At 45.5% G+C, this 21,954-nt stretch overlaps 2 protein-coding genes and 1 pseudogene across 5 annotated transcripts; 1 reads left to right on the top strand and 2 right to left on the bottom strand.

Annotated features, from left to right (window-relative positions):
• Positions 1-425: 425 nt before the first annotated feature.
• LOC128754196 (NACHT, LRR and PYD domains-containing protein 3-like) lies at positions 426-6,089 on the top strand. 4 transcript variants are annotated; one of them, XM_053856647.1, is made up of 11 exons: positions 426-631; positions 1,001-1,109; positions 1,261-1,374; positions 1,525-1,582; positions 1,724-1,913; positions 2,059-3,838; positions 3,927-4,100; positions 4,503-4,676; positions 4,761-4,934; positions 5,100-5,146; positions 5,387-6,089. In XM_053856647.1, the coding sequence occupies exons 1-11, from the start codon at positions 598-600 to the stop codon at positions 5,923-5,925; spliced, it is 3,393 nt and encodes a 1,130-aa protein (XP_053712622.1). In that variant the 5' UTR covers positions 426-597; the 3' UTR covers positions 5,926-6,089. The 4 variants fall into 4 exon arrangements, with proteins under 4 accessions (XP_053712622.1, XP_053712625.1, XP_053712623.1 ...); XM_053856648.1 differs by lacking the exon at positions 1,001-1,109 and having other exon boundaries at positions 428-631; XM_053856649.1 differs by lacking the exon at positions 1,001-1,109 and having other exon boundaries at positions 428-631; positions 1,261-1,349.
• Positions 6,090-7,182: 1,093 nt separating this feature from the next.
• LOC128754197 (NLR family CARD domain-containing protein 3-like) lies at positions 7,183-13,209 on the bottom strand. The gene is made up of 11 exons (XM_053856651.1): positions 13,044-13,209; positions 12,141-12,237; positions 11,936-12,052; positions 11,664-11,730; positions 11,334-11,520; positions 9,407-11,186; positions 9,168-9,341; positions 8,840-9,013; positions 8,582-8,755; positions 8,311-8,357; positions 7,183-7,972 (listed from the first exon to the last, which is right to left on the bottom strand). The coding sequence occupies exons 1-11, from the start codon at positions 13,078-13,080 to the stop codon at positions 7,437-7,439; spliced, it is 3,390 nt and encodes a 1,129-aa protein (XP_053712626.1). The 5' UTR covers positions 13,081-13,209; the 3' UTR covers positions 7,183-7,436.
• Positions 13,210-13,727: 518 nt separating this feature from the next.
• Positions 13,728-15,263, bottom strand: LOC128754238 (GTPase IMAP family member 7-like; annotated as a pseudogene).
• Positions 15,264-21,954: the final 6,691 nt, after the last annotated feature.

Raw genomic sequence — 21,954 nt, forward strand, 5'->3', positions numbered from 1 at the left:
CATCTGTGTCAGGACCCCTGCCCTCCACAAGAGGGACACTTTGTCCAACACTTTCATGAAATTGACATTAAAAATGAGGTGTGAGTGTTTCCATTTGACATGCAGTTGGCAGTTTCATGTGTTGACAGTTCAATACTTGGCTGTATAAAATGTCAATTAAAAAACAAAATGATGGTGTATCTACACTTGAACACAGTAAATAAAAAGGTAAATAAAAGCGACAATAAAGAAGAACATTGAGCCACCAGCAAACATAATACATACATAATACATTTTCACTGTCAAACACTTGTTGATCAAATCATCAGGGAAACAGCACATACAAAAATCCCCGTGACGACCACACCTTTAGCAGGCTCTATGAGTTCCCGGCAGCACAGAGAATGTGGTTCAACTGGAACACTTCAGATCAAAACTCACTGAATTATGAGCAGCTTCCAGAGTTTCTGTAGGCAGAGAGCAGGAACGACATTTGTTTGTTTGTTCTCCTAAACTGTGACCAGCATCATCTTCAATTAGACAACAACGCCAAAGAATCCACAGTGAAGTCGTCGGTTGACGGTTGGGGTGAGATCCCAGCGTTGAAGAAGCTCCAACATGGACAAGTTGCTGAGAGGAGACTTGCTCACAGGTCAGTGACTAAGTCTTGGTGCTGAGGTCGAAGTGTAAACTCCAAATAATCCATATGACAGAAATAAGAGGAAGCGACGTGAATTTCGGATGAATAAGAAAAGAGGTTTTTCGTGCAGAACAGATGAATCACACTCTTCCTCATGCTGATGAAGGGCTGACTAGACTGACCCCGTGAGGTGGGGGTGCTCACAATTGGTGCTGCCAGTCAGAGAGGTGCTTGTGAGAAAGCTACTAAGGGGTGGGACGTCTGTGTTTCTTGCTCTATACGACTCTATACGACCTCAGAAACACTGTAGAATCACGTCAACCAGGGAGGGAGGGAGCTTATATTTCAGAATCTCATGAGACCTGTTGTGTTTGTGTGAAGGTGAAGGTGAAAGTGAAGTCTCTGCTGAGACTCGGGGCAAAGAGCAGGGAGAACCCACCTCTGTACGTCCTCGGTCTGAGAACCATGATGACCAGACCAGTCCTCAGAGGTGAGATGAGGACCACCAAGACTGTGCTCCACGTCACAGCACCAATCTGTCCTGCAGTCAATTGACCAGTGACTCACTACACCAAAAGTCTGAGGACATGAAGTTGAGAAGAACATGATGGAGAAAGACATGACAGTTGTGTTTTCATCAGGATCAATCAGGAGGGAACAGAGGAGTCTGGACTCGGCTGTGTGTCTCTGAAAAGTGACCAGTCCATGTACATTGGCATTGACTTCAAAGGTGAATTAAAGGCTTTAGAGGACAGGTGAGATAAACCGTCTCCAGGTTCATGTTCTTCTTGCAGTGTCTGGACATCTGGATGGAACCTTCTATTTAGACTTTCTCCTCACTGATGTTCAGGACCTTTAACACGATAAGAACTCAGTGACTTTCAAAACTATGTACTTCTTCCCAGAGTGGATCAACATATCTCAGAGCATCAGCATATGTCACATCTAGACTCCATACGGCAGGTATGAAATGAAGTGAAGTGAAGGCACCATCTCCTCAGGCACTCTTGAACTGAATCACAGAACAGAAACAATGTTTCTGGTCTTTGAGTTTCTGGAGATGATCCACGATCACTCTGACTTCCTCCTCTATGAATCCTCCAGCGGTTGGAGAAGAAGTTCCTCAGGTACGTGGGGAGAGTCTGGATGACTCTCAGCGCAGATGAGCCAGAACCCCCAGAGACTATGGAGTCTGAGGAACAATGGAGGAGCATCAGTGAGGAGTTCTTGAAGATAACAGTTCTCCTCCTGATGGACATGGGGGAAGAGGATCTGGCTGAGCGACTCCGATGCAGTAAGAAGACTAAAACACCTCTAACATGGTGAAGATGAAGGGCATGTGTGCATGATGTGTCCATTTAAAGTAGAAGAACCAGAAACTGAAGCAGAAGATCGTCCTCTAGAATCTTCTGACTGATGTGACTTCTCTCTTCACTCAGGAAGTCATGCTGCTGAGTCTGGACGTCAGCTGAAGAAGAGACTGCAGAAGAAATTCCAAAATGTGTCTGAGGGGGTTGCTAAAGCAGGAAACTCTGTCCCTCTGAATCAGATCTACACAGAGCTCTACATCACTGAGGGGGGCACAGACCAGGTCAACCAGGAGCATGAGGTCCGACAGATCGAAGCAACAACCAAGAACCAGACCAGAGCAGAAACAACCATCAGACAAGAAGACCTCTTCAGAAGGTCACCTGACAGAGAGTCACCAATCAGGAGCCTGCTGACGAAGGGCGTCGCAGGCATTGGGAAGACCCTCCTGACCCAGAAGCTGACTCTGGACTGGGCTGAAGACAAAGCCCACCAGAACTTCCTGTTCATGTTTCCATTCACCTTCAGAGAGCTTAACCTGCTGAAAGAAAAGAAGTTGAGTTTGGTGGAACTTGTTCACCTCCTCTTCCCAGAAACCAAAGAATCAGGACTCAGCAGCTTTGATGGAGTCCAGGTCCTGTTCATCCTGGATGGTCTGGACGAGTGTCGACTCCCTCTGGATTTCAACAGTGGGGTCCTAACACAAGCTAGAGAGTCCACCTCAGTGGACGTCCTGTTGACCAACCTCATCAAGGGGAACCTGCTTCCCTCAGCTCGCCTCTGGATCACCTCACGACCTGCAGCAGCCAATCAGATCCCTCCTGAGTGTGTGGACATGGTCACAGAGGTCAGAGGGTTCACCGACCTTCAGAAGGAGGAGTACTTCAGGAAGAGGTTCAGAGATGAAGAGCAGACCACCATCATCTCTCACATCAGGAGATCACAAAGCCTCTACATCATGTGTCACATCCCCATCTTCTGCTGGATCACTGCCACAGTTCTGGAGGACATGTTGAAGAGCAGAGAGACCAGAGAGCTGCCCAAGACCCTGACGGAGATGTACATCCACTTCCTGGTGGTTCAGGCCAAAGTCAAGAAGCTCAAGTACCATGGAGGAGCTGGGACAGACGAGGTTTGGACTCCTGAGACCAGGGAGATGATTAAGTCTCTGGGAAAACTGGCTTTTGAACAGTTGCAGAGAGGAAACTTGATCTTCTATGAATCAGACCTCACAGAGTGTGACATCAACGTCAGAGCTGCTTCAGTTTACTCTGGAGTGTTCACACAGATCTTCAGGGAGGAGACAGGACTTTACCAGGATAAGGTCTTCTGCTTTGTCCACCTGAGCCTTCAGGAGTTTCTAGCTGCTCTGCATGTCCACCTGACCTTCACCATTTCTGGAATCAACCTGCTGGACCCTCAAGCTCCTCCACAGTCTGAGGTCAAACTTGATCTCCAACACTTCTACCAGACAGCTGTGGTCCAGACCCTGGAGAGTCCAAATGGACACCTGGACTTGCTCCTGCGCTTCCTCCTGGGTCTTTCACTGAAGACCAACCAGAAACTCCTGCAAGGATTTTTGGGGATGACAAGAAGAAGATCCTGGTCTAATAAGAACACATCAAAGATCATCAAGGAGACATTATGTGAGAATGTGTCTCCAGAAGGAGCCATTAACCTGTTCCACTGTCTTAGTGAGCTGAGGGTCACTTCCCTAGTGGAGAAGATCCAACAGCAGCTGAAATCAGGAGGTCTTTCTAGACGTCTGTCTCCCGCTCACTGGTCTGCTGTGGCCTTCATCCTCCTGTCCTCTGAAGAACATCTGGATGTGTTTGACCTGAGCAAATACTCTGCTTCGGAGGATGTTTTTCTGAGACTGCAGCCTGTGGTCAGAGCTTCAAACAAAGTCTTGTAGGTGGATCAAACCTGAAACATCTCAACTGAGCTGAATTACACATCAACATACCACATTTGTTTGATTCCTGTCTTCATTTATCAGGCTGAGAAGCTGTGGACTGTCAGAGAGAAGTTGTCCACCTCTGTCCTCAGTCCTCAGCTCCCCGTCCTCCAGTCTGACACACCTGGACCTGAGTGACAACCAGCTGCAGGATTCAGGAGTGAAGCTCCTGTGTGCTGGACTGGAGAGTCCACACTGTCACCTGGAAACTCTGAGGTCAGAACACAAGTTGTTAAAAATGTCTGACAGTCTCTTGCAGGCCCCCAAAGTCATCCAAATATCTCCACAACTTGCTGTGGTGCTCTTGCTTTCTATCATTACTTCAGACTGAAGATATTCTCTACAAGTTTTTCCATCGTTGCTTTCATGTTGTATTGTTCATAATGTAAATTTTCTAATAAGACACAAGTGTTCCCAGTTCCTTCAACGTTGACAAATAAATGTCTTGCTGGGGAGAAGTCATGATGTTTATCGCAATGTTCTCTGCCAGTGAGTCACAAACAGATGTGATTGTTTATTGTTGGAGTTTGACCGGACCAAAGAAGAAAGAACCAGACGTGTGTTTTTATCTGAGTGAAGAGAAGATGGACTTCTTGATGACACTGCTCTCTTTCTCAGGTTGAGACTCTGTGGACTGTCAGAGAGCAGTTGCCCGTCTCTGGCCTCAGTCCTCAGCTCTCCGTCCTCCAGTCTGACACACCTGGACCTGAGGGACAACCAGCTGCTGGATTCAGGAGCAAAGCTCCTCTGTGCTGGACTGGAGAGTCCACGCTGTCACCTGGAGACTCTCAGGTCAGTCCTGCTCCACATGTGGACTGTTCTACTGCATCCATGATGTTCTAAAACACTGAGTGAGGGATGTTTCCTTGATGACAGTCTGTCAGGGTGTCTGATCTCAGAGGAAGGCTGTGCTTCTCTGGCCTCAGCTCTGAGATCCAACCCCTCCCATTTGAGAGAGCTGGACCTCGGCTACAATAATCCAGGAGGACCAGGACTGGAGCAGCTGACTGCTGGAGTGGAGAGACCAGACTGGAGGCTGGAGACTCTCAGGTATGGACAGTTTGATCAAGTAGCCTCTCTGATTAATCATCTGAACAGGGTTGTTTCCATGGCTCCATGGCATGTTCTCTTGCTGGAGACCAGTGGAAGCATGGAGGAGACAAATGGCCTGTCTGTGTGTCCCACTGACACTTGGTTGTGTGCTTCTTCCCCCAGGGTGAACCACGGTGGACAGAAGAGGTTAAGACCTGGTCTGCTCAAGTGTAAGTCTGATGTCATTGGCAAGATGAGAACTTTACACCATGTCCAGATGGACACTAGTCAAGTGCTGTGGAGCCCTCACACTCAGGAGAGAAGGAGTTAACTCAGTCAAACGTGTTTTGAAACTCTGTTCATGAAACATTTGACCAAACTAGCAGAGTCATCTCACTTGTTATTCATCTTGAACTTGAAGAGGAGGTCACTTCCTTGACAAGCCTCAGCATGTGTCTTCTCTCCATCAGATGTCTGTCGGCTCACACTGGACCCAGACACTGCTCACCACCGCCTCCTACTGTCCAACAACGACAGGACAGTGGGAGAAGGGAGCCAAGACCAAAACTATCCAGAACATCCCGACAGGTTTCACAAATATCATCAGCTGCTTTGTAGAGATGCTCTGCGTGGTCGCTGTTACTGGGAGGTGGAGTGGAGAGGAGGAATTTATATCTCAGTGACTTACAGAAGAAACAGTGGAGATGCCGAGTATCTGTTTGGAGACAACGATCAGTCCTGGAGTCTGAACTGCTGTGATGGAGGATATTTTGCTTCTCACAATGGTGACTTCACAGCGATCGAGTCCAGCTCTGTCTCTAAGAGAGTCGGAGTGATTGTGGAGTGTACAGCAGGAACCTTGTCCTTCTACAGAGTCTCCTCCGATGCTTGGATCCACCTCCACACCTTCTTCACCTCCTTCTCTCGGCCACTCTACCCAGGATTTACTCTCTATCAGTCTGATTCTTCTGTGACTCTATGTGACCTGAATGAGTCAGCAGCTGTGTAGAGTGGACATGTGCTTGTTCCACATACCATGTGGGTGGCGTTGTCTTGCTGTCACTCCACACTGGGGTGGACGAGGAGGCCAACTAATAACTGCACTTCACTCACAAATAGATAGCTGTCATTTTTTGTGAAATTCAAAGTTTGCTTAAACGTATTAAACTTGTTTTTGGGATCGTCTTCTCCAGTGAGTGTGTTCTTATCGACGGCACAAGTTAAAAAACCTGCAGCCACTATGTCATGTCACAGCAATGACATCACAAAGATGTTGAATCTTCATCTTTGTTTGGAGGAAAGACCTGACCACAGCAGTCTGTGTCTTCTGATGCAGTTTGTGTCTCAGGCTGCGTTTACATGCCAGAGGCGTTTCAAAAGTAGTACATTTCTGAACATGGATAGAATGAAATAAAGATCCAACTCCACGCACACTGTCAGACTGAGTGGATATAGACAAGTGAACACTGCATGTGCAGGGTGTGAAGAGATTGAAAATGGACGACAAACCTTTTGCAAAGCTTATGGATCCTGGAACACAGCACCACCGATGTGTCTGAGTCTGAGGGTGAGACTCCTGTGGTCGTGAATTTTCTGAGTTGGTTCTCACAAATGCACTGTCACTTCACAGAACCCCAGAGAGATCCATGCCATGAGTTACAGCAGATATGGAGAACAAAATTATTGCCAGCATTATATATGTATTAGTCAGCAGTGTGATGGTGTGTGAGGTGTGGTAATAACTTGTAATGTTACAGCTAAATGAAGGAGCCCTGGGGATTTTGGAGTCGTAACGCTGAAGAAGAACAACATGTCGGTGACTCATGGGTCAAAGACCAATTTGCTTTCGAATCAAAGAACATCTGAAGGTGAAAATGTCCTGCAGTTTTCATTGCAGCCACAAGAGAGCGATTTAGATAGCTATTTGAGTGTTTCATGTAGGCTAAAATATTGGTACGTTAAGATTACATGGATGACAAGCACAGACAAGGATGGAAAAACACCCGATGAACATGGACGATGATGACGGCTGAAACAGTCGACTGAAGGTAGATCTTTCCTCCATCAGTGTTTTCAGAAGCTCAAGTGTGGTGTGGACCAAACATCTTGGTGATGTTGTCATGTTTCAAACTTGATCACTTGAGAAGCACAACAGAAGAGCTGATCACAAACAAGCTTTAATAGCTGTTGGAAACTTTGAATTTCTCAAAAAAAAGACAATATTAAGTTAATCAAAGAAGCAAATATAATGACAAAGCAGCTCAGCACAAAGAAAATGAAGCTAAGCGTTGAGACAACACTTGCTGAGGTCATCATGTGTTTCCGATCACAAGTGACGTATGAGCAGCTCAGCACTGCCGTCCTCCACACCAGCGTCTTTCACTTTGCTCCCTGTGATATTGTTGATCTTACGTGGTTTATTTGGATCAACAGCCCTGGCATGTGCAATACATTGTTTACAGTGGTGTCTCATGGACAGCAGAACAAACATATTCTAACATGGAAAACAGCATGCACACACTACACAGCAGCTGCCCAGGTCAAGTCACACAGAGTCACGGAAGACTCAGGGCAATGTGAGAAGCCTGGGTACAGTCGCTGAGTGAAGGAGGTGAAGAAGGTGTGGAGGTGGTCCCGCGCGTCGAAGGAGACTCTGTAGAAGGACACAGATCCAGCTGCACAGTCCACAAACACTCCAACTCTCTTAGAGACAGAGCTGGACCGGATCACCGTTTCCTTTCCATTGTGAGAGACAAAATAACCACCATGAGAGCAGTCCAGACTCCAGGACTGATCGTTGTCTCCAAACAGACACTCGGCATCTCTTCTGTTTCTCCTGTAAGTCACTGAGATCCGGACTCTTCCTCTCCACTCCACCTCCCAGTAACATCGACCAATGAGAACCTCTCGACACATCAGCTGCTCACACTCGATAAACCTGTCGGGATGTTCTGGATACTCCTGGTCTTCTCTGACGTGTCTCACTCTCTTGTGGTTGTCGGACAGTAGGAGGCGCTGGTGTGCAGTGTCTGGGTCCAGTGTGAGAGGAGAGACATCTGGTGGAGAGTAGACACGTGATGAAGCTTCTCTTCAAGTAGAAATGGAGCAGTAGCGTCCCCTATAGTCTCAAAGTGGCAGTTGAACTTCAAGAAGATAAATGAGTTTGTTTTTTTCACACACACACACACACACACACACACACACACACACACACACACATATATATATATATATATATATATATATATATATATATATATATATATATATATATACATACATATATATATGCGAACATAAAACTGTTTTGTTTTGTTTTGAATGTATAGTATTGTTGATGTTGCTGTCGATGAAAATTTTACAGTTCTCATCAAGCCAATGACATCCGACTTACACTTGAGCAGACTGCGTCTTAACCTCTGTTTTCCACTGTGGTCCACCCTGGAGGAAGAAAGACAGACAATGATTTGTGGTCAGTGGGACAAAATAAATAGGCGTCTCCTTCCTGCTTCCACTGGTGTCCAGAGTGAGAACATCTCATGAAGAAACAACGAGAGTTTGGTAAATTGTGCTCTATTCAGATGGTGAGCCTAAGCAGCTCAAATGTTTGTTCTGAACGTCTCAGTGGAGCTCAGTCAGCCTGAGCTCTGCTGCTCTGTCCATACCTGAGAGTCTCCAGCCTCCAGTCTGGTCTCTCCACTCCAGCAGACAGCTGCTCCAGTCCTGGTCCTCCTGGATTATTGTAGCTGAGGTCCAGCTCTCTCAGATGGGAGGGGTTGGATCTCAGAGCTGAGGCCAGAGAAGCACAGCCTTCCTCTGAGATCAGACACCCTGACAGACTGTCATAAAGGAAACATCCTTCCCTCAGTGTTTTAGAACATCATGGATGCAGTAGAACAGTCCACATGTGGAGCAGGACTGACCTGAGAGTCTCCAGGTGACAGTGTGGACTCTCCAGTCCAGCACACAGGAGCTTTGCTCCTGAATCCTGCAGCTGGTTGTCCCTCAGGTCCAGGTGTGTCAGACTGGAGGACGGAGAGCTGAGGACTGAGGCCAGAGACGGGCAACTGCTCTCTGACAGTCCGCAGAGTCTCAACCTGAGAAAGAGAGCAATGTCATCAATGTGTTTATGAATACGTGTTATAGATTAATGAATATACAATGATGGAGACACTATGTGAGATGGTCTTCAGTCTGATGTCACCATAGAAACCGGGATAGTCATAGGTTTTATACAACTTGTGCTCTGACCTCAGAGTTTCCAGGTGACAGTGTGGACTCTCCAGTCCAGCACACAGGAGCTTCACTCCTGAATCCTGCAGCTGGTTGTCACTCAGGTCCAGGTGTGTCAGACTGGAGGACGGGGAGCTGAGGACTGAGGACAGAGGTGGACAACTTCTCTCTGACAGTCCACAGCTTCTCAGCCTGATAAATGGAGTCAGGTTTGTAATTCAGTATTAGATGAGATGTTTCAGGTTTGATCCACTTACAGAACATTGTTTGAAGCTCTGACCACAGGCTGCAGTCTCAGAAAAACATCCTCTGACGCAGAGTATTGGCTCAGGTCAAACACGTCCCTCTGTTCCTCAGAGGACAGGAGGATGAAGGCCAGAGCAGACCACTGAGCGGGAGACAGACGTCTGGAGAGACGTCCTGATTTCAGCTGCTGTTGGACCTTCTCCACCAGAGACGTGACATTTAACTCGTTCAGACAGTGGAACAGGTTGATGGTTCTCTCTGGAGACACATCCTCACTTATCTTCTTCTTGATGAGCTCAGTTATGTTCTTGTTTGTCCAGGAGCTACTTCCTGTCTGTGTCAACAAACCTCTCAGAAGATTCTGATTGGTCTTCAGTGAAAGACCCAGGAGGAAGCGCAGGAACAAGTCCAGGTGTCCATTAGGACTCTCCAGGGCCTGGACCACAGCTGTCTGGTAGAACTGTTCCAGACCAGGTTTTACCTCAGTCTCTGAGGGATTTTGAAGGTCCAGCAGGTTGACCCCAGATTTGCTGAAGGTCAGATGGACGTGAAGGGCAGCCAGGAACTCTTGAAGACTTATGTGGGCAAAGCAGAAGACCTTGTTCTGGTACAGTCCTGTCTCCTTTCTGAAGATCTGTGTGAAGACTCCTGAGTAAACTGAAGCAGCTGTGCTATCAATGCCACACTCTGTGAGGTCTGATTCATAGAAGATCAAGTTTCCTCTCTGCAGCTGCTCAAAAGCCAGTTTTCCCAGAGACTTAATCATCTCCCCGGTCTCAGGAGTCCAGACCTCGTCTGTCCCAGCTCCTCCATGGTACTTGAGCTTCTTGACTTTGGCCTGAACCACCAGGAAGTGGATGTACATCTCCGTCAGGGTCTTGGGCAGCTCTCTGGTCTCTCTGCTCTTCAACATGTCCTCCAGAACTGTGGCAGTGATCCAGCAGAAGATGGGGATGTGACACATGATGTAGAGGCTTCGTGATCTCCTGATGTGAGAGATGATGGTGGTCTGCTCTTCATCTCTGAACCTCTTCCTGAAGTACTCCTCCTTCTGAAGGTCGGTGAACCCTCTGATCTCTGTGACCATGTCCACACACTCAGGAGGGATCTGATTGGCTGCTGCAGGTCGTGAGGTGATCCAGAGGCGAGCTGAGGGAAGCAGGTTCCCCCTGATGAGGTTGGTCAGCAAGACGGCTACTGAGGTGGACTCTGTAGCTTCTGTCAGGACCCGACTGTTGAAGTCCAGAAGGAGTCGACACTCATCCAGACCGTCCAGGATGAACAGAACCTGGACTCCATCAAAGCTGCTGAGTCCTGATTCTTTGGCCTCAGGAAAGAAGAGATGAACAAGTTCAACCAAACTCAACTTCTTCTCTTTCAGTCGGTTCAGCTCTCTGAAGGTGAATGGAAACATGAGCTGGAAGTTGTGGTGGGCTTTGTCTTCAGCCCAGTCCAGAGTCAACTTCTGGGTCAGAAGGGTCATCCCACTGCCTGCGACGCCCTTCGTCAGCAGGCTCCTGATTGGTCGCTCTGTTTCATCTGCACATCTGAAGAAGTCTTCTTGTTTGATGGTGGTTTCCGGTCTGGTCTGGTTCTTGGTTGTTGCTTCGATCTGTCGGACCTCATGCTCCTGGTTGACCTGGTCTGTGCCCCCCTCAGTGATGTAGAGCTCTGTGTAGATCTGATTCAGGGGGACAGAGTTTCCTGCTTGAGCGACCCCCTCAGACACACTGTGGAACTTCTTTTGCAGCCTCTTCTTCAGTCGACGTCCACAATCAGCAGCATGACTTCCTGAATGAAGAGAGAAGTCACATCAATCAGAAGATTCGAGTGTGATGCTGCTTCAGTTTCCGGTTCTTCTACTTTAGATGGACACACAGAGCTGATGCACAACTGTTCTTCATCTTCATCATTTTGGAAGCGATTTTTTTTTCTTACTGCTCCACAGACGTTCGGCCAGGTCCTCCTCCTCCATGTCCTTCAGGAGATGAACAGCAATCCTCAGAATTTCCTCCATGATGCTACTCCCTTTCCCTTCTTTCTCAGCCTCTGGAGGTTCTGGGTCACCTGGCCTCAGAAGCCTCCAGACTCTGTCTACATAGCCAAGAAACTTCTCCTCCAGCCGCTGGAGCAGAATCATAAGAGAAGACAGTCAGATAGTGGGTCGTATCCAGAAACACAAAAACCACAAACTTTGGAAAGTTGGATTTAAAGTAAATGTGAGTGAATAGAAGGAACTTGAGAACATTGACGTGTTCATGTTCATACCGTCCGGGTGGACTCCAGATGTGAGATATGTTGCTGACTGAGATGCTCTGAGACGTGGTGATCCACTCTGAGAAGAAGTGATCAGGCCTGTTAGTCACAACTGTGAACGTTTGAGGTTCAGAATTGAGGCTTCATCGCTCCCTGCTGGTGAGGTGAATCACTGCATTGTGTAGAGAGCAGAAGTCAGATGTCCTGGTGAAGAGGAATTTGATCTCTGATTCTATTATATGAGTCTATTTGGACCTGAGAATCTCCCACTTGGACACACTCACCTCAGACCTGAAGACTCCGCTCCTCCTCTGAAGTCAATCGGTCTACTCATCGAGTGATCGCTCTTCCAAGACACACAGCTTTGCCCAGGTCCAGGTGGCTCTGGCTGCAGCTTGGGTCTTCAAAACATAAGTTGCAGTGAGAATGATGATGGAGTAGGGATTGGAGCTCTGACATGGTTTACACTCTTGATGGTCCTCATCTCACCTCCAAGGACTGGTCTGGTCATCATAGTCCCCACACCAAGGTTGTTTAGATGGGGGATCTCCCTCTTCTCTGCCCCTAGTCTCAGCAGAGTCTTCACCTTCACACAAACAAAACAAGTGTCACAAGATCTTCAATCATCAAAGAATCGTCTTCTATTGTCCAGAGCTCAGCTGAGGTTGGATCGCGGGGGCAGCACCCACACAGCAAAGTAGCCCACACGTTCCTCTCTCCAAAAACCTCCCTTATGTTGCAAAATTTTCTTAACAAATTGCTTAAAAAGAGAAAGTGACCAACCGAAGTCACAGCTTTCTCTTTGGACGCTTTTGGTCGAGGGTTTGAAAATCCCCGAGATAAAATGTTTCACTCTCAAAAAAAGGGACGTGTCATTCTGCCACATTGGTAATGGAGCTGATTTGATGTACCATCACATGCTGGAAAGGGTGACGTTAATCCATGAACCTGCGTTTATTAACATTCAGTTGTTCATTCCTCTCCCGCGACATTCACTGTAATGAGCACAGGGTTGAATTAACCAGTGAGCTTGTTTGCCAGCCATGCAGAGCTGCCATGTTAGGGCAGGGGTTAGATGAGGGGGTGCTGAAAAGAGGGGCTCTTTTCCTCCTCAGACAGGGGTTCATTTCTTGACTTTGCTCGTCTGGGTATTGAATTTTTTGATTAAAGCGCCATCCATATTTCTGACATCCCTCTCATCTTCTTTTTGCAAGTTTACGTGGGTACGCTGCGAAAACTACACGTCTGGACTCGATACCGTCCTGCCAGAATTAAACATGTGTCCATAAGTCTGAATAAATTACAATGGTGTGATCAACTCTTTTCATTTGGCATCTATGTCTAAAATGTGCTACTGGCACTGAGAATCTAGTTGTATTATAAGTCACTGACCTGTGAGCAAGTCTCCTCTCTTCAGTCTCTGGTCCATATTGAAGTTAAGCTCAGTTCTTCTGGACCCAATGTGTTGCAGATCAACTCTGAAGTTAGTCTCAATCCTGAGTGTTTCATTCCAGTTGGTGACTGAGGAGATTTGACAATCTGACTGTGCCTTTTATGACAGTGTGTTGACAGACCACAAAGTGACACGTAGCAGATGCACAATAAAACAGTTTAATGATGAACCAAACACTGCATCAAAACGAAAGTCATGAAGTCACCAGGAAATGCAGAAAATGTTCTTTGTTTCGTGACGTTTCACTCTGGCTTTGGAGAATCCATAAGCCCTTAATGACCAACCATGACCCAAGTCAGGAAACATAAAATAACCTTGTTCATTTTAATATATATTCAAAGATAAATTGGACTCTGAACTTTGATGAGTTTATAATAGTTTAATGATTCACCAACATCAAAGCAAGAAGCAACTCATCAGCAGGTCGATTCACTGAGACACTGAAGGACATTTTGTAGAAAATTGAACTGCATTTGCTGTGATATCTATGTTTTAATATACAATGAAGCCACTGCTAGATGACCTCTGGATGTCTCTGAAACAGTGTTGGGTTAAGTTGACTTGATGTGTGAGTGAGTGTGACAGACACTGCAGGTCAACGTTTTGTTGTTCAAACACCACAGTTTGCATTTGAACCTAAGAACCTAGTCAAGAACCACTTGACACATAGAAATTGGCGCATAAAAACATGGGTAATGTTGAGTGATATAATATTTATTCCAGATCATAAAATCACAGATCAGACATGTAACATTTCAGCAATAACGCGTGAAAACTGGTGGGTTGTTTAAATTGTTGGCGACTTGCCTGAACACAGAGAGCTCAAATCTCCAACCCCCACACACAGGACTGATGAGCCCATTCATCTGGCTGTGGGAGAGAAGGCCGCGCACGGCAGCAGAAATAGCAAGCTCACTCACTCGAATCAAAATGACCATAAACAAATAAGAAGGACAACACTCTGATCTGAAACTTACTTTTGACTCCCACAGTGAAAATGTACTGCAAATAGAGCTATTTTGTTCATTAGAATGACCTGCCTGTCTCACTGCTCTTCTGCTCGGTCCTCAGCCATCATTCTCTCCAACTCCTCCTGGTTAAACTTTGCTCGCATTTCTTCCTCAATCCTCTGCTTTTCTCTGCGATCCTTCACAGCCTTCTCTGCAAGCACCCGTTGTTTTTCCTTCTCCAAGTTTCTCTCTGTTTCTTGGAACATTCCATTAGTATAGTGGCTTCCTCCATTCTTTTCCACAATTCTGCGGATCTTCAGAAGCAGCTGAGTGACCTGGGAGTGACCCGGGAGAGGACAGTGATACGCACCGACTAATATCTATGCTGGTCTGGCCAGAGTCTGACTTGGTGTCGAAAAGACCCGGGGTGTCGATGACGGCCACCTTCTGTCCATCCACAATGACTTCTGCCTTGGAGCAGTTGATGGTGAGAGATTGGGCACTGAACTTTGTTTCAAAGTGGTTTCCCCCTAGCATAACGTTGCCAGTTGAACTTTTCCCATTCCCAGTCTTTCCCACCAGAACGATCCTCATCGCTCCATCGCTGGTCACACAAGATCCTGTGAAACAAACAATCCTCCTTGGACTTTCACTGAAATATGATGCATGTCGAGTGAATGTCTTCAAATGTGTGCACATTTAGACACGTGTCAAATGGTAAAAACATTCTGTGAAGCCCACACCGTCTCCGCCACTTACTGTGACGCTCATCCAGCTGCATGGTTCTCAGCTGCTCCACTGTGACGCCTGAAAGATCCAAAACAAGCTGCTCATGTTTCTGTTTGATTCAATAAGTTCTTTAAAGCTGCAAGTCCACAGTGGTACGAGTTCACAGACCCACACCTGTGCCGACACACACAGGCAAAAGTTCATGCACACAAACATGCACTCTCACCGTGAATCAATAATAACAGAAGAGTTTTAAAAACACTGCTCTTCCTCCTCAGACACTCACCTAGCCACCAAGCGACTTCCTCTCGCCCTCGCTCAGGTCCATGTTTCAGTGGCAGGTTCAGTAGAAGGACTCGACGGCCTACATGTGGATCACTGTCATTCTGCTCTTAATATTTTTTATGCTCACTGGTCATCATTTACAGCTTATGACTGTGTTAATGATTGCACATTGTTGTCCTGTAACCAGCGTTATCCTCCACCTCAACTCCAGCAGTGCTGGTGTGTTGCTGGTCAACCACAAGTGTGAAAAATATTTCTCCTGCTTTGTTTAAACATAATGGACGTGGGACCATGGCGATGTCGACGCACGTGCCTTTAAGGTGCGTGATGATGTAACGACTGCGGCATTACAGCCTGCCAGAGGTGAGTGGGGCGAAGTTGCCGCTCTGAATCAAAATGGCCCAAAATATGGTTTGGATCACTCACAGTCATGTCGGGGCAGTGTAGTGGATGGATGGATGTGTTGTGCATGAGTATTAGAAGTTTAAATAAAGTTGGTGTGTGCTTAAGCTGTCTTTACTAGTAAAGCAAGTGTTTCATTTAAATATGGCCGCTCGTGTTATGTTCCTCTTTTATTTTTGGTTGCTGGAGTGAACGCATGTTCATGCGACCACCAGAGGTCGCTGTATTGCAGTCCCCGAGGCCAGTGATTCGATGCGGATTGACCAATAGCGAAGGCCGTTGGGGGGCTCCGCACATATTCATAGAACTGCAGTTACATTAGGTAACCAGGGTTTATAGCAATGGATGACCCATCAGCTGAAATAATCCAGGAGGTGTTTAAAAATGAAAATGAAGAGCCAGGAATAGTGGTCACAGAAATATATGGGTCGAGTATAGAAGAGCAAATTAGATGAGGTAAAGGAGTATTATTAACAGATAAAAAGTCCATACAGAGTGAGAGTAGATCACAACACGAGTATTTAAATAGTGCCAATGTTGAAGGAGGGTTTCCACCCCCTAACCTTGGACCAGATGGAGTACAGGGAACTAGGTTATATCCCAACTTAACACAATTAGAAGAAACTAAGGTAGAATCTGATCATGAAGAAGCTCACACTGGAAGTCACATAGTAGTGGGACCAAATCAGGGACCAACACCAGGACTACTTATATTGACTACTGATCATGCAGTATCAACACAGAAAAATCACGCCAAGCAAGTAGACATAGCAGAAGGAACGGAATTTGCCCAGTGGAGGGCATCTCAACATAGTGTCAAAATAGAGGAAGTGTCCAAGGCTCAGCACAAACAGCTGTTAAACAAGGCTTAGCAGAATGTAAAAGGAGAAAGTTGCCTAAGTCACATGTGATCACAGATTCAGCATATGTCCACAGAGGCTTAGAAGAAGATCGAGAGATATGGGAGTTAAGAGATTTCCAGGATCATAAAGGAAAGGAATTAAAGCATGCAGAATTATGGAGAATAATGTCAGACTTGAGCTAAAAGTAACACACGCCGCAGCTCACACAGGAAACACTGATGAGCACAGTAAAGGTAATGATGACGCAGACAGGTCAGGTCAACTGAACTAAAAATGAAGAACAAAACTTTATAAAGCATATACATGAAGAGTTAGGACATATAGGAGTAGAAAGGATAAAAAGAAAATTACTTGAGCTACAAATTAAACAACCTAAACCATTGGCAGAAATAGTCAAGGAGATAAAGGAACACTGTGAAATGTTTGCACTAAAAAGAGGAAGTAAACCACAATCATATGATAAGAGATTCATAAAGACAGATGAGAAACTTAAACACTTTTTCTGCTGATTATGCAGAAATGACAGAAAAAGGGAAGGGAAAGAATAAATATTTTATGGTAATAGTAGATAATGCAGGAGGGTACTATATTCCCTGCCAAAAACCTTACAGGGAAAACTACTGTACAAAATTTAGCCAGATTTTTTAGTAACATAAAAGCACAAAGTTTAAGAATGTATAATGGAAAAGCATTCAAAAGCCAAAAAGTGTTAGACACCCTAGAAACATTGGGATACAGTAAAAGGAGTAACGGAAGTTTCTAGGAGACACAGTGTGGGCCTATCAGCAACCAAGGATGTGTCTGATCTCAGAGAAGGCTTCTCTGGCCTCAGCTCTGAGATCCAACCCCTCCCATCTGAGAGAGCTGGACCTCAGCTACAATAATCCAGGAGGACCAGGACTGGAGCAGCTGTCTGCTGGAGTGGAGAGACCAGACTGCAGGCTCGAGACTCTCAGGTATGGACGGAGCAGCAGAGCTCAGTGGCCAAGCAGCTGACTGAGCTCCACTGAGGTTCAGAATCAGTATTTGATCCAGATTGATGATCTGTTTCTGTGTCTCAATAATTGTGTGTTTCTTCCTCCAGGGTGGACCACTGTGGAGAGCAGAGGTCAAGTCTTGTTAGCTGCAGCATTTCCTAGTTGGCTTGCTTCAGGAACCACAGAATTGGTGTTGGGCCACTCTCAGACACTAGGACACGCTTCTGCTCCATTCTCACTTGTAGGGATGCGACTTCTTTGACAATCCTCATCTCGTGTGTTCTCTCCATCAGATGTCTTTCCTTTCACACTGGACCCAGACACTGCACACCAGCGCCTCCTACTGTCCAACAACAGGATATGGCAGAAGATCAGAACTATCCAGAACATCCAGGCAGGTTCAACAAGTATCACCAGCTGATCTGTAGAGAGGTTTTAAGCAGCCGACGTTGCTGGGAGGTGGAGTGGAGAGGACGAGTTACGATCTCAGTGACTTGTAAAAGAAACAGTGGAGAAGATGAGTGGGTGTTTGGAGACAACAGCGAGTCCTGGTGTCTGATCTGCTGTGATAATGGATATGCTGTCATTCACAATGGAAAAGCAACCGAGATCCAGTCCAGGTCTGACTCTCAGAGAGTCGGAGTTTGTGAACTGTGCAGCTGATTATGTGTCCTTTTACAGAGTGTCCTCTGACGCTCTGAGCCACCTCCACACCTTCTTTATGTCCTCCACACAACCACTGTTCCCAGGGTTTAGACTCTGCTCTGATTCTTCAGTGACTCTGTGTGACCCAAATGAGTCTGCTGCAGAGTGCAAGTGAGACATGAGGAGCTCCAGGTTTCTCTCCAATCTTCACTGACATTAGTGTCACATTCAGTGGGATGTGTGCTGTTGGTCAGGGTGGAGGACACAGCGACGCCATCATATTCTGTTTTATAGTGTTAAGACGAGCAGTTCGGAGGATCAAGCACTCCTTCTGGAGGTCTCCAATGAAATCGACAGTAACCTTGAGAACAGACCACATGACCACATTTAACATTGTCTATTCTTATAACAAGCGCTGGCCTGTGGTGCAGTACAAATGCAGGTGGGAAAACGCTGTGCAAAGCGGAGATGAAATAATGCCAGGTATGAAACAAAAATACTGAAAAGGAGTACAAAACAACCAACTTAAAACTGAGACACATCTCAGAAACGCTGAAAAGTGAAAGTGACTGAAGAACTAAGTGGGAAAACAAAAACAACTATTATGAACTCAATTTTAATCATAAAAACGTTTGCTTTATCGAAATCAATGTTCTTAAAAATAAGGTGTTTGTCAATTTTATCTGGGGAACCATGAAAACGGGAACTACTTTTTAAAAGGAGGAAAAGTGGAGGCCTCAGCATCATTGCCGTCCAGTTAAAGTTAAACATAACATTCTGCAAAAAATATTGCTTTTGTAATCCAGTGGCACAAAAAGGAGGTGGGAGAAGAAGAAGGGGAGGGCTAGACACAACATCACATATCATATTTAAATCTACTCTGATTTTGCAGCTAAACACAGCCACCTGAGGATAAACTGGCTCACAGATCCCAACAAAAAGATTTATAAGGTTTTATCCAACAGGTTGTATGGCAGCTACTTCATGTATAAAGGGATCCAAACAGAGCACATGTGGCTGGTGTCCGTCGGCAGATCGCTGCTTTGTTAAGACCAAGTCTCGTCCTGCAGACGGCTGTCAGCAGGATGAGACTGTTCCAGGGCCAAGGATCAAAACCAGGGGAATTAATGCCCAAATCATGGCCATGGTCCAGCAGACAATTGAAAAGCCAGAGGTCAGAAAAATGCTGTCAGTAGAATGTTATAACTTGGTGATTTTTTTAATCTTGTTTATATTGTGGGTGTTTTAACTGTAGTGGCCTATATGTCTTCCTCTATCTTGTTTTACAAGTGGCAATAATTTTGAATGTTATCTTTTGTACTGAAATTTAAATAGAATAAAGCAATTGAAATGGAAGCTTGATTACTGAGTGGTTCCAGGTGTGTGTGCCAGCTGCTTCAGCGCTTGGGGAACAAAGAACTCACATCTGAAAAGAAAAAAAATGAACGTAAAGATTAAAAATAATGTGTGTGTGTGTACTCAGCCAAACTTTATGAATGGTACATAAGTTAGTATTACGAACCATTCATAAAGTTTATTTCTTAACAAATGTGTCTCATGACTAAACTTACAAATAACACTTACAGATGTTGCTGCCTTGGACGTAGAAAACGCAGAAGTCTTCTCAGGAGCAAACCGACTCGCACACATAACATACAGCATTTCTCCCAGTGCACTTTAACCTGGCTCTTGTCTTTTGCGACTGCCACAGCTCGACAGCAGCGCCAACCAGTGGCCACTGCCCAAATCATGGTTTTTAAACGTCATATCATAATATTGAATTTAAAAGACTATGAATTTAAAAATACTGAATGTAGAATTTTTGTTTTTGAATAATTGAAAGTGGAACAATATGCGTGATTCATTTTGAAAGTGCTTCTCCTACTCCTCCTCTTCTCTTTCAGCTTCTCCCTTCAGGGGTCGCCACAGTGGATCATCTTCCTCCATCTCACCCTGTCCTCTGCTTCCTCTTCTCTCTAACCTACAAACCTCATGTCCTCTTTCACCACCTCCATAAATCCTCCTCTTTGGCCTTCCTCTCCACCTTCTGGCTCGCAGTTCCAACCTCAACATCTTCCTGCCAATGTCCTTGCTTCATGTTTGAAATTACTCAAATTATTAATTATTTGATACATATTTTTAATAAATGAATGCAATCATTCGAAAATACTCGAATTATTAAAATTCAGTCATAAAAATTTTTTTTAGAAATTACTGAATTCAGTTATTCAATATACAGATATGTCAAATATACATTTCATTGAATTCTGAGATCTCAGAATACTTTAGAGTAAGAATTCTGCCATTTTTTTTGTTTGTTTTTTATCACAAAATTCGATGACATTTTGATCATCTTCTTCACTTTTCCTGATGTTTCCAAGGTCCACGGATGCCAGACAAGTGTCTTTTCCAGTCATTTTTTGAGTCCTTTGAGTCCCTTTCAACTTCTTGCTTATATTTGTGGCCAGGTCGCGGAGGCAGTAGCCCATGTAAAGAGGGCCAGACTTTCCTCCACCCGTCCTGTACTGTACCTCTCTAGTCTACTACTACATGAAGTTTCCTCACTCACTCTCCAATCCTCCAGGCCCCAACCGAGTCGACTGATAAATGAACAAAAAGAGCTTTGGCTCAGCTCGTTCTTCACCGTGGCACACCAATGTTTTCCTGACTGCATGGATCCACCGCTCACCTTCCATCCTTCTCTGTGCCTTGTAGTCCAGACCACCTAACCTCAGACCCAGTAGAGACAGAGACCAAGTCAGACCAATATAAAAACAAAGCAAATGACTAGTTTGTTTCAATGACTGCATTTCAGTTTTTGACTTTTGAGTATCATTTCTTTTGTTGCAAGAAATAAACATATGTGTATATATGACTAATGAAGTTCTAGTTTGGTCTTGGTCTCGACTCTGTCTCTCATTTCACCCTTTTCTGTCTGAGAAAGATGAACTCTGATTTTGAGGATCTGAGCCCCACCCTGTCCTTTTGCATTCGACTCAACAGTTCCAATGTGAACTGAACATTACAGGTTGATCCTGAGGTCATCAAACCGAAGCAAAAATCTTTCTCAGAATCGAGTCCCTGAGCAAAGCAAGATTGAGAAAAACATGAGAGCCATTGGGATTATAGAGAAGCCCAAAGTAAATGTCATTTCAAGGTGTCACCTGATCAAGCCCCGCCCTGATGTGAGGTTTCTGTCTGTCTTCTGTCTATCAATGAAATAAGATGCGTAACCCGAGAGCAGCAGGCGATGCTGATTGAGTGTTTACTAAACACAGACATCAGGAGGGATGGTGGCAGCCAACATGACAACCTGCCACACTGGTGTTGGCGGAGGCAGGGCTCCACCCAGCAGAAGTGACGTCCTCTGTCTTTCCTCATTCAGTGGCAAAGGTTAAGTCGACTGAACCTCATCTGTGGTGCAGTCGTCACTGGCCGCTCTCCCGCTCCCTCTTCTCACATACCCCCACCCCACCCCTTCTCTCTTCTAAACCTTACCATGCAGTAAGAAGAGGAGACTCCGTGCTGAGCTGACCTTTGATATTTCATGACTCATCAAAGCCGGTTCATCCCAGACACAACAGGTGCAACATGAAGCAATACTGGCTTTTTGGGAACTGCTCCGACCTAGGGACCTTTTCTCTGTTTAGAATATTTAGATATTACCGCTCAGTCAGAGTTCAATGCAGCAGCCCTATTATTAATAGCCATGTCATTGAAATCTTCTTAAACACAATTTAAAAAAAAAAAAAGCAAATGAGTTTCGAAACTTCTTTGAAAAAGTCAAAGGTGTGTTATTGTGTTGTGGTTTCAAATGAACAGAGAACAAACAGCTCAAGCGTTTTGCTCTCTGTGTTTGAGTTCAGCAACTTTTGTTTCAAGCAACACTGAACGCTTTTGTGTTCTAGTGTGACCTAGGCTGTCAATCAAGGGCTGTTGACCCGGACCACACAACCACCTGACACGCCTCTCTGCTATACCCATCGCACACACAGATAT

Source organism: Synchiropus splendidus, chromosome 2 (genome assembly GCF_027744825.2).
Source record: "Synchiropus splendidus isolate RoL2022-P1 chromosome 2, RoL_Sspl_1.0, whole genome shotgun sequence".
In the NCBI taxonomy this organism is placed as follows: Eukaryota; Metazoa; Chordata; class Actinopteri; order Syngnathiformes; family Callionymidae; genus Synchiropus; species Synchiropus splendidus.

Coding starts and splice junctions, on each gene's coding strand:
- LOC128754197 (XM_053856651.1), bottom strand. CDS start 13,080: ATGGACCAGAGACTGAAGAGAGGAGACTTGCTCACAG. Junction 12,053..12,140: donor GACCAGACCAGTCCTTGGAG/GTGAGATGAGGA, acceptor TATGTTTTGAAG/ACCCAAGCTGCAGCCAGAGC. Junction 11,521..11,663: donor ATCTGGAGTCCACCCGGACG/GTATGAACATGA, acceptor ATTCTGCTCCAG/CGGCTGGAGGAGAAGTTTCT.
- LOC128754196 (XM_053856647.1), top strand. CDS start 598: ATGGACAAGTTGCTGAGAGGAGACTTGCTCACAG. Junction 1,375..1,524: donor TTAAAGGCTTTAGAGGACAG/GTGAGATAAACC, acceptor ACTTCTTCCCAG/AGTGGATCAACATATCTCAG. Junction 1,583..1,723: donor ATCTAGACTCCATACGGCAG/GTATGAAATGAA, acceptor TGAATCCTCCAG/CGGTTGGAGAAGAAGTTCCT.